At 39.0% G+C, this 16,089-nt stretch overlaps 1 protein-coding gene across 3 annotated transcripts in view; it reads right to left on the bottom strand.

Moving 5' to 3' along the window:
- The window catches only part of LARGE1 (LARGE xylosyl- and glucuronyltransferase 1), a 278,578-nt gene that overhangs the window by 135,586 nt on the left and 126,903 nt on the right, over nt 1-16,089 (bottom strand). For all 3 annotated transcript variants that reach the window (XM_069002929.1, XM_069002931.1, XM_069002930.1), the window contains 2 exons: nt 11,381-11,682; nt 5,090-5,172 (listed from right to left, as the gene is read on the bottom strand). In XM_069002929.1, coding sequence (XP_068859030.1) covers nt 5,090-5,172; nt 11,381-11,682 — 385 coding nt within the window. The remainder of the gene's footprint in view (nt 1-5,089; nt 5,173-11,380; nt 11,683-16,089) is intronic.

The raw sequence follows: 16,089 nt of genomic DNA, 5'->3' as shown, positions 1-16,089 counted from the left end.
CATACCCCTTCACACAAAGTATCAATGAAAACACTCCTCAAACTATTGGAGAGATCTTAAATAGACACTTGCTGCATCATTCATGGATCTTCTTGCTTTGTGTTAACTTACAGAAGTTCTTTGGGAAGTACTAAGCGATTTCATGGACAGATTTTTTTTAAACATTGCTTTCTCCATTATGCCACTATTGTTAGAGAAAACAAAAAGAAGTGGGTATTATTGATGCATTTATATGGATCAGAGAAACCAGGTCATGCTTTATAGTTTTTGCCAGAATAATCTCCCACAAAACAGACTGACACGTTAGAAAAGTCGGAAACACTGAAAGAGGTTTTGAATTCTCAAATTAACTCCATTAAGGCAAAGTGGTCTCCATGGAATATAGCCATTAGATTATATAAGCTTTAATTACCAGCCAGTGTTGACTTGTGACTCTTACTTGGAAATTACATGTCATCCTTTTAATTTAATTTAGATTTTCATTTCTTTTGCCTTATTCTACTTGTTCTAAGAAAAAAAAAAAAGAGTTCATTATTCATACAGCATTCTGTAACACAGCTTCATATCCTGCTCTTAAAATGCTCAGACATATGCCTAACTTTAAGGTTACAAGCAGCCTTCTTAAAGCAAAGAGGCAATTTAATAATAAAAAGCATTTGTCAGGTTGTCTGGCTTTTTTACATTCCTTACAAACTCCCACATTTCTATGCCACTATTGTTGTAGAATAGATGCAGAGTACAGCTAAAGTAAATGCAATGACTCCTCTGAAGAAGAGGGACTGACACAGCAGGGGAAAAAAAAGGGCACAAAAAACAACCCAGTATTTGCTGGCACAAAAGAGAAGTTAATTTTTTACAGATTGTCAAGCTAACCTAACTGCCAGAAATATGCTATAATTGTGTAATTTTGTTTTTTTCTTAGTTTCCAAATGAAACATAGTGTTTAGCCTGTCTTTGGAAAAGATAAGAGTACACTAAAAACCATTTTAGCTCTTACTCAAGACTTACCTGAGCAGAGAGAAAAATTATCTTTTCAATATGAAACTATAATTGTGGGTTGTTTCAGTGGCAATCTAAGGTTTACAATTTTCAGAAATGGAGTAAAACATTGAAAATCACCAATGTAACTTGGATCAATAGTTGCAAAAGATTCAAGGAAAGTTATCAGCCACAGGAAACTGCTTCAATTTTGAAAAAGAAATGCAGGTGCTTTTTAGCATACTACTACAAGCACTGTTTCCAAAAGCATTTGCACTTCATTCTGCCTATTCAACCCACTATAATTAATTTTTAGTGTTTGGTCTTTTGGTTTGGAAAAACTAAAGTTAGGCTGCTCTTAGAGACATGGTGATATGAGATTGGCTTGCATTAAACCAGCTCAGTGACAATTTTTCTTCCCTGCAATCGCTTTATAAAATCCGTCATAATTGGGAGCTGGATGTGCAAGAAAGGAAAGCAGGAAAGTTGCAGAGTAGGACTGAGTATTCATTCTACAAGCCTCCCTCTGTGCAGCACTGCCAATGCATATTTATCAGACTGCAAACCCTGCACTATCCCAGCTCTGCTGAGTCTCCTCCTGAGAACAGACTGTCAGTTATGTCAAACTGGGTGTTAAAAGCTGCTGGATTTTGTGGCTGGAGCATACGTTTTTCAAAGACAAAACTGGAATCAAGCTCCTTTATCACTGGGAATGAAACACATTTCTGAACTATGGTGTTCTTACATGGAATCAATCACACTACCCCTTTCCTCCCTTTTTCCCACTCTCTGGAACCTGAAGATAGGTATAGTTTCTCAAACGGTCTGCACAAGTAGCTTGCCTAAGTCTCATAATATATATGGTATGACCTGAATCTGAAACTTGATGGTTTTGACCTGTGAAGAGCTGAAATGTTCAATATGCAGGATTTGCTGTACATTCATGCAAGAGAGAAGAGACAGCACACTCCATCTATAGAAAATCCTGTAGCTTTTATCCTTAATGACCCAGCACTCCTGCTGTTTTGTGTCTCTATCTAGCACTCTAGCTCAAAGTTGGGGGTATAACAAATATGTTAATGCTCCTTGGGATTAGACTGGCATGGCCTCCTTTTCTCAGAGCTTTTCCATTAGAGAAGTAGGGATTTCCTACACGAGTAGGGAATTTAGGTATGTAGTTTTGTATCAAAATGCATGCTAAAACATGCCTTAATTGCTATCCTATATAGAAATGGTAAAAGAAGGACATGACATATCCACGAATTCCAGATAGGTTAATTGAAATCAGTGTCTTAAAACAAACACCAAGCGAAGTGCAGGAGGACAGGTGAGGACATTAAGCCTGGTTGCTTTGAGGGCTCAGTTATTTAATCAGTAGATTGGATTCAGGGTGTGTTGAAGGAAAAACAAAATTTCTACAATATGTTTGGCAGCATATTTTTTCTGTTCTTGCAAAACTATATTTGAGATTGAATGTGGCGATCCTACAAATAAAGGCCCAGTAGCCTAACTTAAGAGATTAGGATAGCAAACTTCTTGTTAAGCAAACTTCTCCACTGAAAGCATATGGTCCTTTCAAATGTCTGTTTTGCTTGGCTTATTGGACAATGCCAGCTAGGATGCACTCCCTGGTGCATATTATAGGTTAGGAGAAGAGACGTCTCCATGCCTGTTTTCAGTGATGACCCTCAAGTCAGAGGTAAACTTGATGCTGACATCAAGAAGCATTCACTACCTGAATCAACCACTTCCAACTCTCCTAACTCAATCCTCCTAATGCAGTATCATGACCTGTCTCCATCCTTCATTCCTACAATTAAATAGATCCTAGCAACTAAAAGAAGCCTTCTTTCCAATCATCACCATTCCTGAAGTGCATGCTAATCTCCAAGACAACATTGTTTGCACATGGCAACCAATGGAAGGAAACTTAGTTCTAAATCAATATTCAGCAGAGTTTGTTGTTTATTTTTGCTTATTCTGCATCCTTCTACACAACTGCCATTCCAAAGATAAAGATCCAAGAAAGGAGTGCTACTGAAGCATGGCCACGTAGCCATAGCATCAAGAGGTGCTTAAGAAGCCTCTGTTTTCTAGAAGATAAGAAAGAAATGTCTGTAAGAAGCTCTGCCTTTTTTTTGAGAATATCTTCTTTTTGTAGCCAACAATTTAATGCCTAGTGAGAAAAGCTAGCTCTAGGCAGGAATGGACTTAGATTTGTCTTTAAATATGTTCTGAGCAAACAAGGGAGATAGGTTATCTTGAAGGTACTAACGTTTCATTAGCTATACTGGACTTTATCTTGACCACCTCTGCTGAACTCGACAAATTCTTTGAGATGAACAGTAGGTGCAGGCCAAACAACAAATATGTTCTTGACAGAGGCAGAATCCATCAGACTTAGAAATACCAATATTAATTACCTTTGTTTCGGTTTAATATTTTAATTAATTATTATTTAATAATTTAATTATATGGCAGAATTGTTTATAAATTTGCTAATAATTCAGATGAGTGGCTTATGTAAAACAGGGACACTTCCTTTAAGGAACAAAGAGAGAGGCTGTTTAAACCTTTGAGCTGTGAGATTCCTATTATTTGCAGAACATTTGGAAACGAGGGATTAAAGTCTTTTCAAAATGGATGCAAGTATTAGGATAGAAAAACAGGGAGAAGCTAACCACTAGGATAACTTGTGTCACCACAAAAGTGCAATTTTCCATTAAATCCCTTAAAAACAATTAAAATGGACAAAATTTCCCCACATCCTTGCAATATAAAGCCAGTTTACACTGAGTAATTCAAACTTCTAATCAGAAATAGATATAGTTTTACATTTAAAAGAATTTAAAAAAAAATTCCGCACAGAGAATGACATGGATTTTTACTGTTTTTTTTGCTTTTGTTATGTTTATTTTAGCACTGTTCTTCTGGTCCTACCCCTCATCTAACATGAACATGCTACCTCTCAAAAGACTTGCAAAGACTGTGTGTTGATAATGGAAGTTGCTCTCATATTTTGATTAAACAGTACTTACTGGATCTTTTTTCATATTGGACAAGGTGAGTATTTACTTTATGAAGCTTACCAAAAATGATAAAATGGTGTACTAAAACCATTGTCAGGGAGTGGCTACTACAGCTTCCAGCAGGAGATTGGAGGCAAACATAAGGAGCAAATTGTGGGACTGGAATGCCCCACTCATGCCAGATGCAAGAAGATATTACCACATGAGATGAACAAGAGTCACTCACCCTTGCACAAAATTGTCTTTCAAATAAAGCAGCATATTGAAACTACCTCTTTAGCAAACTGTTTGTACTGTAAGCATATTTTATTAGTCTATTTGTTCTGTCTGAGTCAAACAGCCTGATCACTTCCTTAATTTTAAACCACTTTCTGCAACATTATTGGAAAGCATCTCCGAGATTTCTAAACTGGACAAGGGATATACACATACGCCCACACATAGCTTAATGTGAATTCTCTTTTTCTAGAGCTGCTGTCTATTAAGGGAATTGGTTATTTTGTTTTCATTGTACATTTATACCTCTCAGCTCTGGGAGCTAACAGTGCTAAAAACAGGTTGCAAAACCTTCTGAGGGGCTGTAAGCAGCCATTCCAAAGCCAGAATAAATCATCTGAATTTAATGAAATAGTATACACTGACTATAACAGCAGGTTTACTTCAAAAACAAATGTCAAAACTGGAAGCTGGGATATTCAAGCAACCAGTGTGAACTTATCATCTACACCTGTGCTATAAACTGATACCAGAAATAGGATAAATGAATACAATGCTGTTATTATTAGTATTTTACAGCATTCAGGAGTGTGCAGATGCTTTACAGTGAAGACAGACACCGTCCCTATTCCCACAATCCAACAGGGGTAGCAGGTGCATCTCTGATCACTCTAATTCACTGTAGAAATCTTCACACAGTTGAATCTATTTGTGATGGTCGTAAACTAAATGCTTCATTCCTTAAAAAGAAAAAGGAACCAGGGAAGGGAATCTGAGTTTTGTTTGAAGTAAGAGAGTAAACCTGGAAAAAGGTCACTTGGTCATAATCAGATATACAATATACAAGAAAAGAAAGCTACCTTTACCTGTGAAATAAGACAGACTTGACAAGTGTGACAACATCCCGACTGGCATTGTACCCTGCACAGACAATGGCAACGTGGATAGTCTGTGGGAGAAAAGGAACAAAAAGAACAAAAATTAAAGCCTGCTCCTGTGTTCGTCCCTCGTTAAGGAGAGCAAACACTGACACTGGTGTTGTTTAGTGCTGCAATTGTTAAGAGATTTGAGTGGGTGTTTTGCAGCTGTTTGCAGCCCGCTTGAGGCAGTTTGTTAAAAACATCTTAATTGAGTTATAGCACCATCATCATTCCAAAGTCATTACTATCCCTACATTACATCAGATGTTTGAACAGAATTGCATTTATTAGCTAAGACATACGTGTGCATGTAGGTACAGACACCCTCCTCAAGTAAGTGGCACACAAAATTCTGAGTATGCAAACATGCAGATATTTTTCATCTTCTGAACTAAAGTTTAACATTATGTCTGATAATTAAAAGCAGATATGATCTCAGAAATTTTGTATTATTTCTGTCTTATGCACAGCCACTATGGAGATGGTCTGTGACAACAGGTTTGCCAGGGCTGGATGCATCCCAGTGATGTGATGGGAAACAGGCTGTGAAGGCAAGTGGCCACCTCTCTGCCTGTGACTACCAGTATGGGCTGTACTGGGCAGGGTTAATGTGAAGTTAAATGCAACCCCCACAAACACATTCTCTCGACCTCATGACACTGGTAAATTATCACTTATTCTGTGCCTTTTTACCTCCCTTTTAACATGAGTCAGATTTCCTCATCTCTTCAGGAGGAAAGGGAAAATTGAAAAGGCGCTACGAGTCATTATTTAGGCAGTAAGTACTAATCTGAAAAATGCTATTACGTTACTCTGCTCTGCTTTTAAAATTAGCCATTTCTATTCCCTAGGGACAAAAAAAAATAATTCTAGCAAGTTCTGACTCCAGGTTCTGTAATCTTCTGTTTCTTAGTGGTCACAGAAATGAAGCAGAGTTCACCATGCTGTCTGCACAAAGCTGCCATTGGGGACACAGCTGTGAAACTGCAGGGAAGCCTCATTTGGCTTCCATTTGAAGCTTGGTTAGCTGGTTTCTCACACACACGGCTCTCATTTTCCACAGAATGCCCACTATGCTGAGAACAAATGAGGAATTCTGCCTCCTCACATAGTCATAGATTCCCAAAGCCTGGCTTGTAACAGAAGCACACTTGCAAGAAGTGGGATGTGCTGGGCACATCTGAAGAGTCCCCAGCCCCATCCATTAAGATCGCCTGGTACAGGGCACAATTTGAATCATAAAACTGGCAAGTGGCTGTGCCACTGTAGAACATCCACATGAACATCACAGCTGCCTCCAGCCCTCGACTGCTTCACAAGCTCAGGCATATTTAAGATTTGATGTTTTAAGAGGACTTGAATTAATAAGAAAGCTATCTGTCCAGAGAGGTGTGAGAAAGAAAAGATATTGCAGTGCATTTTGGCAACAGCTCTGTGAGGTATTAGCACTTTAAATTTATGTTAAAGTCAATGGGAGCTGAGCTCAACACTTAGCAAAAATTGATTGTGTTTCTCTCTTGTGATAAGAGGGGAGAACAGAGGTTGCTTATTAATGACTTTTATTGCAGCAGGAGTTTGTACTGTACACATTGGCATGGGTTGCTGTGGGTGCACTGATTCCTGATCCTGCACATACTGCCTGCACATACTGCCTCCTCTCTCATTGTCACCTGGTCCTTAGCAGGCTTTTGGAAGACCCATGATGGTTCCCCTCAGTGCCAATTAAAATCAAATTAACTGAGAACAGTTTCACCTTTGCTTTAAACATTTAACCTGAAGGCACTAGACCAGAGAGAAACATTTTAGGGTTTTTCCCAGAACAGCACTGTCATATACTGTCAACATTGTTTTATACTGCCTACACTTGCCAGAAAAGCTCTCCTCAAAGCTGCTCTCTCTACCTTACAACTGCCCTCCAAATCAGAGTTTATTCTGTCAAGTGCCTGCCCACATCTGTTCTCCTTTTACTAAATCAGTTTGTTTCAGAATTGAAAGCATGCATTCCTCGCTGTCTTCTAGTAGCTGCTGTTGCCTTGGATGCTGCCTGAGCCAGGACACAGTGAGAGCAGGACTTGCTACTCTTCTGAATGTTCTTTTCCAGCTCAGAGACACAGGCATCCATGTACCTTCTGCTCAGCCTCTCTGTGGTGTCCGATATTACATATCACTTCTATTCCTGCCTGCAATCAGTTAAACAAAAGAGCAATAATCCTCAAAGAGAACAGAAATCTAGACCTTTTCTTTCCAAGTTTTTGCCTGCAGCATGCTGCAAGACAGCCTATTCCTCTCCATTCTCTGATTCACTTTCCTCTCTCTCATTGTTTAACTGTTAACAAAGTTAGTGGAAAAACAGATAAACCAAAATGAAGTAATCAACCTGAACTGTCTGCAGATGTTTGTATCCTAAGGGGAAAAATATTGTTTCCAGTTTGCTCCATGCTTGTTCCAAATGCATGTTTGGATTGAGAGCAGCTGGCTGTATCCAGATTCTGGCAAGATACGGCAATAATGGCTGGAAGAAGCACTTGATAGAACTTGCACCCTCCTGAGCATACTACTGTAAGCATCACCTCTCAGATTTTGAAAACTGTCACCTCTCTCAAACTCCTTTTTCCCATCTGCAGACGGCTGGAAGACTGTATCCCCCATCCCACCAGAACTGGCCACTGTGATTCACACAACCTCCCAACTCAATGACTGCAGCTAACACCAAGGACTGAAGCCACATAACCAAAGAATGCTCCAACTTCCACAACGAGAGTCAGCCTGCCTGTTTGGCTCATCATGTCCCTCCAAACTTCTCACACCAAGGCTCTGCATGCTACATTTGCCCCTTTACTGTTGGCATTTCATGATACTTTTAGATAATTCTAGTCACACTCTAGCATGCATTTTCAGAAGTCACTGCAGGACCAAACTGACTGCATTCAAAGTGTCCATCCTCCTACAGTGCTTTCTTTAAACTGAGTGATGGACGTGTTCACCACTTGCTGCAAGAGTCTGGACTCAGGTCATTCACTGGAGATGTTGTTGGATAACGTAACTCATTGCAGCAACAAATGAAATGATAATACACCTGCTTTCCTGAGTCAAGGAACTCTTCCTCTGTTTATACATAGAGATATGAACAGGTAATCAAAACACTGTAGAAGTTCATCACAACATTCTCCCTACAGGCTGAGGATCAGGGACACAAACTGAACTATTTTTAATTGTAAATAGTTTAGGAAGCACTCAGGTCTAGGTGCTTCAAGGCACTTAGGGAAGCTAAGCTTCTGTAGGAAAGGGAGTTTAAGTCATACCAAGGTGCATGCTAACACAGTTCAGAAACCCTTAGTTCAGCCACTACAGACCAGGACAAACTGTTTCTAAAAGCCGTATTTCACGTTCTGGGATGATATGACTGTGAAGAAAATATCCAAAACCACACAAAGAGCTGGGCATTAGATCCCATACCGATAAGGAGTAAACAGGGCCTAGATGAGCATATGTAATAACTTTTCCTCCTTGGGCTACTTTCTGGAATGATGAAATAATGAGTTTTAAAAACTCGTATTAGTCCTTATAGTTAAAAATAATCTTTGGTAAGACATTTCATACTTCAATAATTTTCCAGTAGGCTTTCCACTGTAGATATTTAATCCTTCATAAATAATCGTTGAATGTGATTAAGAGATATTACAAGTATGTAACAAAATGCTTGTGTTTGTTTCCAGGTTTGGGGTTTTTTTTTCCAGTGGCAGATAACATCTGCTTTACATGTGTTACACTGCTGAAGTTGGTGAGGGCCTGTTCTAGATGGCTGTGGGGAACTACACACTTAACCCTATTGAACAACACTGTTGAGGAACAGTAACAATACAAATATGCCTCTAAAAATGCTTCAAATGCTAAGTATTTTGCTAAGCCTAAATGCTACACTGCTGTAGCCTAAATGCTACACTGCTAATTACCCATTTCCTAATGTATAATCTCTTTCAAAAATATTTATAAATGCACACTTAATTCAAGTAAATGCTCAGTTTATGGAGGCACAAGCTAGAAAGATACTGGGATAACACAGTAAGAAAGAGGCATATAATTTTGTTAGCTTTCACTGCCATTATACTCTCCTTCTGAAGCCTGTTGTTGGTGCTGACATCTGCATAAGGACTACGCTTACTTTTATTTCCAAGGTTTGTGTTTAAATTGTCTACTAGTGAGAAGTCATGACAGGCATCTGCTCTCTCCTGGGAGAAGCCCCTTGTCTTGGGTGGCTGATTTTTTTCTTGCAGTATAATGCTGGTCCATTTTACAGTATCAGAAGAGTTCTCCTGTGATGCAACAGAGTAGGAAGCTGTGGCTGGAATGCAACAAACCCACAGCTATTTGATATAGATCTCAATTATTATCACACAGATTATGCTTTATCAGAGATTTAATGTTCCTTCATTGTAACTGCATTTTCAAACATTTTAATCACCATTAAAGACCATCCCAAATTAGATTATAAAATGTTATCATCAGTAAATCTCTAAGAACAGACTCAATGAAATGAACAACCTATTCCTAGCACTCTTGGTCTCCCCTAGAGCTACAGTCTTCTTCTTAAGAACCCTTGTTTTTCACTATCCAATTTGTTGACTCTTGCTGTGATTTATCCCAGGGTCAAAACCTAAAAAAATTTTGTTTACATATCTGAAATGCTGAAAAAAACCACAGAGTGAATGGTGTCAAGATGCCCCTCACACAAACATAGGACCAGAATCTACACTAATAGGATAAATGATGAGACCCTTGGCAAATCTGGTAATAGGGAAGTTTAATTTAAACTTCCATTGCTGTAACCGAATTACTGAGTGAATTCCTTAAGAAAAGAGTAAGCAGTTGAGTTCAAAATAGTGTGAGGTGAGATAGGGGGATGACAAATAATGTGAGATTTCGTATTTTATATAAGCATTGCCTCCAGCAGAGAGCTAAGCCCCACTGAGCAAGTAAACTCATTGGCAAAACACGTTATAAACTGTAAGGCCACTTAAACTATCCCTACTTCAAGCTACTATTTTTGTGTCCCAGATCGGTTGGTACACTGAGCAACCAAGAATGGAGATTCAGCTCATCACTCCTTGATATAATAATAAGGGAAAAGTGAGGTTTGCTGATTGATGGTCTGATTAAAAGAAATGCCAAAAATCTCACAGTGAGAAAAATCAGACCCTCATTATCTGGAGGAGAGAAAACGAAAAACAAAAACGTCCTTTTCCCTCTCCTTACGATAATGTTGCTTCCTTTTTTCTACACTGATGGACAAAAATATCCAACTGGAAAGCAGTAATTCATTTTCAAACTGTATTTGATATTTTCCCATTGAATAGAATTTATCTGAACAGAAAATTAGGATTTCTTTTTCCTCTCCCACTGATTTTCTTTCAACTTTTATCTTCCAAGTGGCAGAAAGCAAGATAAAAGGTGATAGGGTATTACCCTCTTTGCAGAAATAAATGGAGGAAGTTATTTTTGATAACTTTATCAGCTGGGATTGGCACAAGGCCTTCAAGCAAGACTTTCTGGTTTGGATCTATCCATATTTGGACCTGTCATCATTCAGACATCTGACAGTATCTGGATGACATCCACAAAAGTACTGACATAAAATGGGGAAAACCAAACCAACTGCACCAAAACTTAGAAGTAGATCTCCTGTTCCCTGCAGCCAAGCCCACCGCTTGTGCACGGCTCGCACAAAACACCTGCTCCCACTGTAACATCCAGATACACTCCTGAAAGTAAGTCAAAAGCACAGGCTGGCTCCATGAGCCACAATTTAATTAATCATAAACCCTGAACTGTTCCAATATAGGCACAGAAACAAAGAAATAAGCCTTTCTAAGCACTCTGGAGGCATTATTATTTATAACACATGGGGTCAGTTTGCCACAGGTCTTAATCAGCAGAGCTGTAGTGAAGTCAGCTAGAAACAAGGCTTTGATTTTTTATCAGGTTTGGGGACACAAGAATGAAAAAGACAAAAATCTGCGATGAAACAATAATTCAGAAGATATTCCGAGGATTAAATGTGTTACAGGTTTTTTTAAAAAAGAATAATAAAAACTTATCTGAAATGTTACATGCAGTAGACCTTTAAGAGGCTGGTTTTTGAGAAAAATGTTTCGGGGGAAGGAGACAGGGATGTGCAATGTCCTTATAGGATCAAATCTACCAAGCTTTGTTTCTGGCAGGTTCCTTTTGTTTCTTTACCTCACACTTTTCCACCGCTGGCTGCTGGCCGCACTCGGAGCTGTTCCCTGCCACGATGCCAGCCCGCAGGCTCTCGCTGTCGCCCGTGCCCTCTTCCATGGAGTAGGTTTTGGAGTGGTTGCCGCGGTGGCGCGCGGGGCCTCGGCTCTGCGCCAGGCTGAGCTGCTTGCGCAGCACGCGGTTCTCCTCCTCCACCTCCCGCATGCGCACTTCCAGGCTCTCGCGCTCCCGCTGGCTCGACGCCGTGTACCGAGGGCTGTGGGGCTGGGACTCCAGTGGGGACAGCGACACCGGCTTCCCATCTGCACGACAAGGAAACAGAGCGCTCCTGTCAGAACATGCTCGAAGCTGCATTTCCCTTTAATGTCGGTGTTGTGAGGCAGGGACGCCTTTCAAATATGGCCACATTTTATGCAGACTTGGCACTTCCAGGCCGTGTCTAAGTGCACGGTAATCTCAGACAAACACTGAAGTTCTACGAGCTACAGGTCCTACTAATTTTAAAACCACACTAAAAGATAAGCATGTGTTTCTTTGTTCTCATAGGGCTGCCTGCCAGTCTCCAGTCTGGGAAGACAGTCAAGAACATGAGGATTTAATTCAATGACAATTAATATACAGTTAAATATATTTTAGAAATGTATGCAAGATGAAATAATTTTCCTATTCCCACTTCCTCCACAGTCAAATGACAGCGTTTTGGCAACCATTTTGTGCCAAACAGTAGCCCCAGCTGATTCACATGTGAAGAACAGATGGGTTTTACTCAGCAACATAGTATTATGTGCTTGCTGAGAAATAAGAGGTTCAGGATAGAAATGTTCAATACACATGTGGGTCAAATTCTGGAAAGTATTTTGGCTTAAATAGACTCAAGGGAATTTTGAAAAAAATAAAAAGGTTCAATTCAACACTTTCAACTAAAAAGCTGTAAACCAGAAATATGAAATTGGTATTTTCTTTGCTCAAGTAAACATCAAAAATGAACTGAAGTATAAACCAGGGAAGTTACAGGAAACCAGGGTCCACAACCAAAGCAACACATTCTACCATCACTTCTCAGTACATTATTGCTACCAAATTTCAAAGGAGCAAATAGGGATGCAGCAGATGTGTTTTCAAAGGAGACACATTTTCACCTAATTTTAATAAAGTTTTAACTATATACACCCAGACTACAAATTCTTGAAAGCTGGTAAAACCCCTTCACCCTAAACTACTGCTCAAAAATGTTCAAACAAAATCAAACTGAAGCAAAGCAAAAGACACTGAGAGTTATCCACAGAGTCACAAATAGCAAGAAATTCCTTTGCAGCGATGATATGTATCTTATACTTAAGTATTTCTCTGATATAACTTTCTACTTGCATGTTTTAAATCACAGAATTATAGAATTGTAAGGTTGAAAAAACCCTCTAAGGTCATTGAGTCCAACTGTTAATCCAGCACCAACATGTTCATCATTAAACCATGTCCATATCCATGTTTTTTGAACATTCAAGGGATTGTGATGTCCCCAAACAGCCTATTCCAGTGCTTGACCACCTTTTCCATTAAGTCATTTTTCCTAATATTCAACAAAATCTCCAGTGGCACAACTTGAAGTCAATTCATCTCATCCTGTCACTGGCTGCCTGTGAGAAGAGGACAACCCTCACCTGGCTGCACCCTCCTTTCAGGCAGATGTAGACAGCAATAAGCCTCCATTTCTCCAGGGTAAAGCCCCCAGCTCCCTCAGCTGCTCCTCACAGGACTTATGCTCCAGACCCTTCCTCAGCTTCACAGCCCTTCTCTGGATATGATCCAGCACCTCAACGTCCAGAACTGAACACAGGATTCAAGGTGTGGCCTCACCAGTGCCAAGTACAGGGGCATATTTGCTATTTAATGATTTTTCCAGTGCACAGAGTCCCTCTGGTTTTATGAAACAAATACCAGCCTGGTGGTTTATAAAAGGGAAATCATGCAGTTATCATTTAGAAGTTCTCCCTAACAAGCACATTTTTCACCTACCAACTCAAAACTATCTCCCTGCTACAAAGATCTGTTCATTGCTTGTTCTTTTTTCATTGTTTCACATTTACAGGAATGATGAGCAGTCCTCTAAACTGAGTTCATGAAAAAAACAGTTGTAGAAATCAAAACCTCAATTCTAATTTACATTGTTGAGTTATACAGGTATACACACCTCCTGTTAAGTATATAAATCATTATCTTGATTTTTATCATCATTTGGATAGAATATCTTGCATTTTCTTCCAGACTATCTCCTACAAAAATTTTGTAATTTATTATTTTTACCATTAGCAAAGGTTGGATAAATCTGAGCCTGAAAAATGTCTCAAAACACTCTCTGGAGTTGGGCCACTGATATCTTGAAACTTGAATGCTCCAGCAAATAGTTATTAAAATTAAGTAAGATATTTGAAAAGCCTGAAAACAATGGATACAACAATAGAGGACATAAAGAACAGAGCCATGTTCCAATTAGACATGCAAGAGAATTCTGAGTTATCTTTCCCCACCAAGCTTAGAAGGCATGGAACTGAACTTGCCTTATGTCTGCTGATGCTCAAGCTAGGAAAACTAAGACTCATTTGGTTGTGATTCTATTGTATCCCTATTACTGGACAGCAAGAGTGTATTGTGTAGACACTCTAAGGTAAAAAGAAAAACACAACCTGTGTTATCATCAGATACACAATTACATGCAAATCTAGCCAAAGACTTCACTGGGAATCATAACTCCTCACTTGGTGCTTATCCAGCTGACACAGATGTTACTCATCGCTTCCTATCCTTGTCACTGAATTCTGCTACCTTCAAATAATTACCAGAAAAGGTAGCAAGATATGGAAGTAAATCTCAGAACAACCTTCATCAAAATTTCAAAATATGGAAAAAAATTAAATGTATCGTTAGCTATTCTATGGACATAAATCAATGGGTCATAAACGCTGCTTTGCCAAAATTAAAAGGGCTTTTTTTATCTTTTAGAAAAAGATACCATTTTGTACATCTGAACAATTGCAGGTATATCCATCAAAAAGTTCAACTGTTTCTATACAGTATTTAGAAGAAACAGCATAGTCTGAGAAAGGGACTGAAAGAAAATGTCATCTCACTGCCTCAGACTAGAAGTTGCAGTAGCTAATGAGACCAGCCCAGTGTTTACGTAGCCTTGGCTTTAAATGCCAGTAACTCCACTACTGTTCTCTCAGTAGTAAATATTTCTGCTGCTATGTAAAAGGAGTAAGGAAATCCTGTCAGGAATTAAACAACTAGCTGGCTTCTTCACCTGAAATGTACAACTAGTTCAATTATCTATGTTTTGTTACAAGTTACAAAGTCCAAGATATTTTCTGGATTTATCTCCTCAGGGTTCATACAGGTGGACAAGTCATGTTTAGTTACTAATATTGCTCACTATTCTCAGGGGTATCATAATGTATTTGGTATATCTGCATATCCCAACTCTCTGCTGCAAATAATAATGTGACAATTCCAGGACCCATTTGAAATAAAAGTATAAAAGTGAACAGAGTTTGATCTTAATACTCGGAAAAAAAGTAATATTTTCCATAAATTCAGAGATTGCATAACTCAAAATTTTTCCACATATGAGGCTGGCAAGGCTGATGGCAAGATACTACTTGATTTAATTATCATACTGGACATGTGAATATACAGACATGGCAAAATGCCTCTGGGGAGCTACAGCCTAGTACCTTGTCACTGTTGGGGCGGTCACGACACACACAGACAGTGGCTTGGATAAAGTGCAAAAAGCTGTTTATTAAACAAAGCAGCCTCTTTTATACACTTTTTGTATGTTGTCATTTGTGTTACAGATTCATTGGCTGCTAAGCTACCACAATATACTTACTGGGTACTACTAACAAAAACATATAGTCATTGGCTACCTACGGCATAAACGTTCAAGCATTCAGAAAAATAACAGGTGCAGATATGTTGCTGTTTTTCTCCTTCTATTGTTTAACTTTCATGCTTCTGTTTATACTATATTCTCATGGATAAAAACTGACTGCTTTTCTTCTCATGGGCTTTTCTCACAAATAGAAGTTAACCATGTCCAAATTAAGGTCTCTGAAGCCTGCAGACCTGCTGTTGGCCTCAACAGTACATAAACAGCAACACACACTACCTTAATTCCCTTCCTAGAATTCTCCAAGGTAGTGCAAGGACTGTGTGTTACATCTCACCTGTGAAGGAGGAGTAAGTGGATTAATGCCAGGGACCACTGATGTCTGATTGTGTGTGTTGCTTGGTAGAAGAGTTAAACTGATTGCACTGCACTTGAATTTTATAGTTTATAGTAACTGGCAGAGTGCTCTGAGCTGGTGTCTAGGCACTTTTTATCTAATCTAAATCAAAATAAAATAACATAGCACATAACGAGGTCTGTGTGATTTTGGGACTGAAGATCTCCCAGGGAGCACTACAAGGAACATTACTGTGCTATGAAGCAAGCAGTACACTTTTGAATGGTGTAATAAATAATAACAAAGCTATTATTTTTTATTCTTCATTTGGGGTTATTGCTCTATTTTTGGACTTTGGTAGTTTCAGATTTAATTTTTTTTTCCCTGTGTCAAGCCTTTTACTTTACACTTGTGCTAATGCAACTGTACCTACAAAGACCTGCAAAATTCCACTGTCCACAAAACAAAACCCAAACACAAAGCTGA

This window comes from Aphelocoma coerulescens, chromosome 1A, assembly GCF_041296385.1.
Source record: "Aphelocoma coerulescens isolate FSJ_1873_10779 chromosome 1A, UR_Acoe_1.0, whole genome shotgun sequence".
Lineage (NCBI taxonomy): Eukaryota > Metazoa > Chordata > Aves > Passeriformes > Corvidae > Aphelocoma > Aphelocoma coerulescens.
The sequence above is the reverse complement of the archived record's forward strand: the minus strand, read 5'-3'. Positions and strand labels throughout refer to the sequence as shown.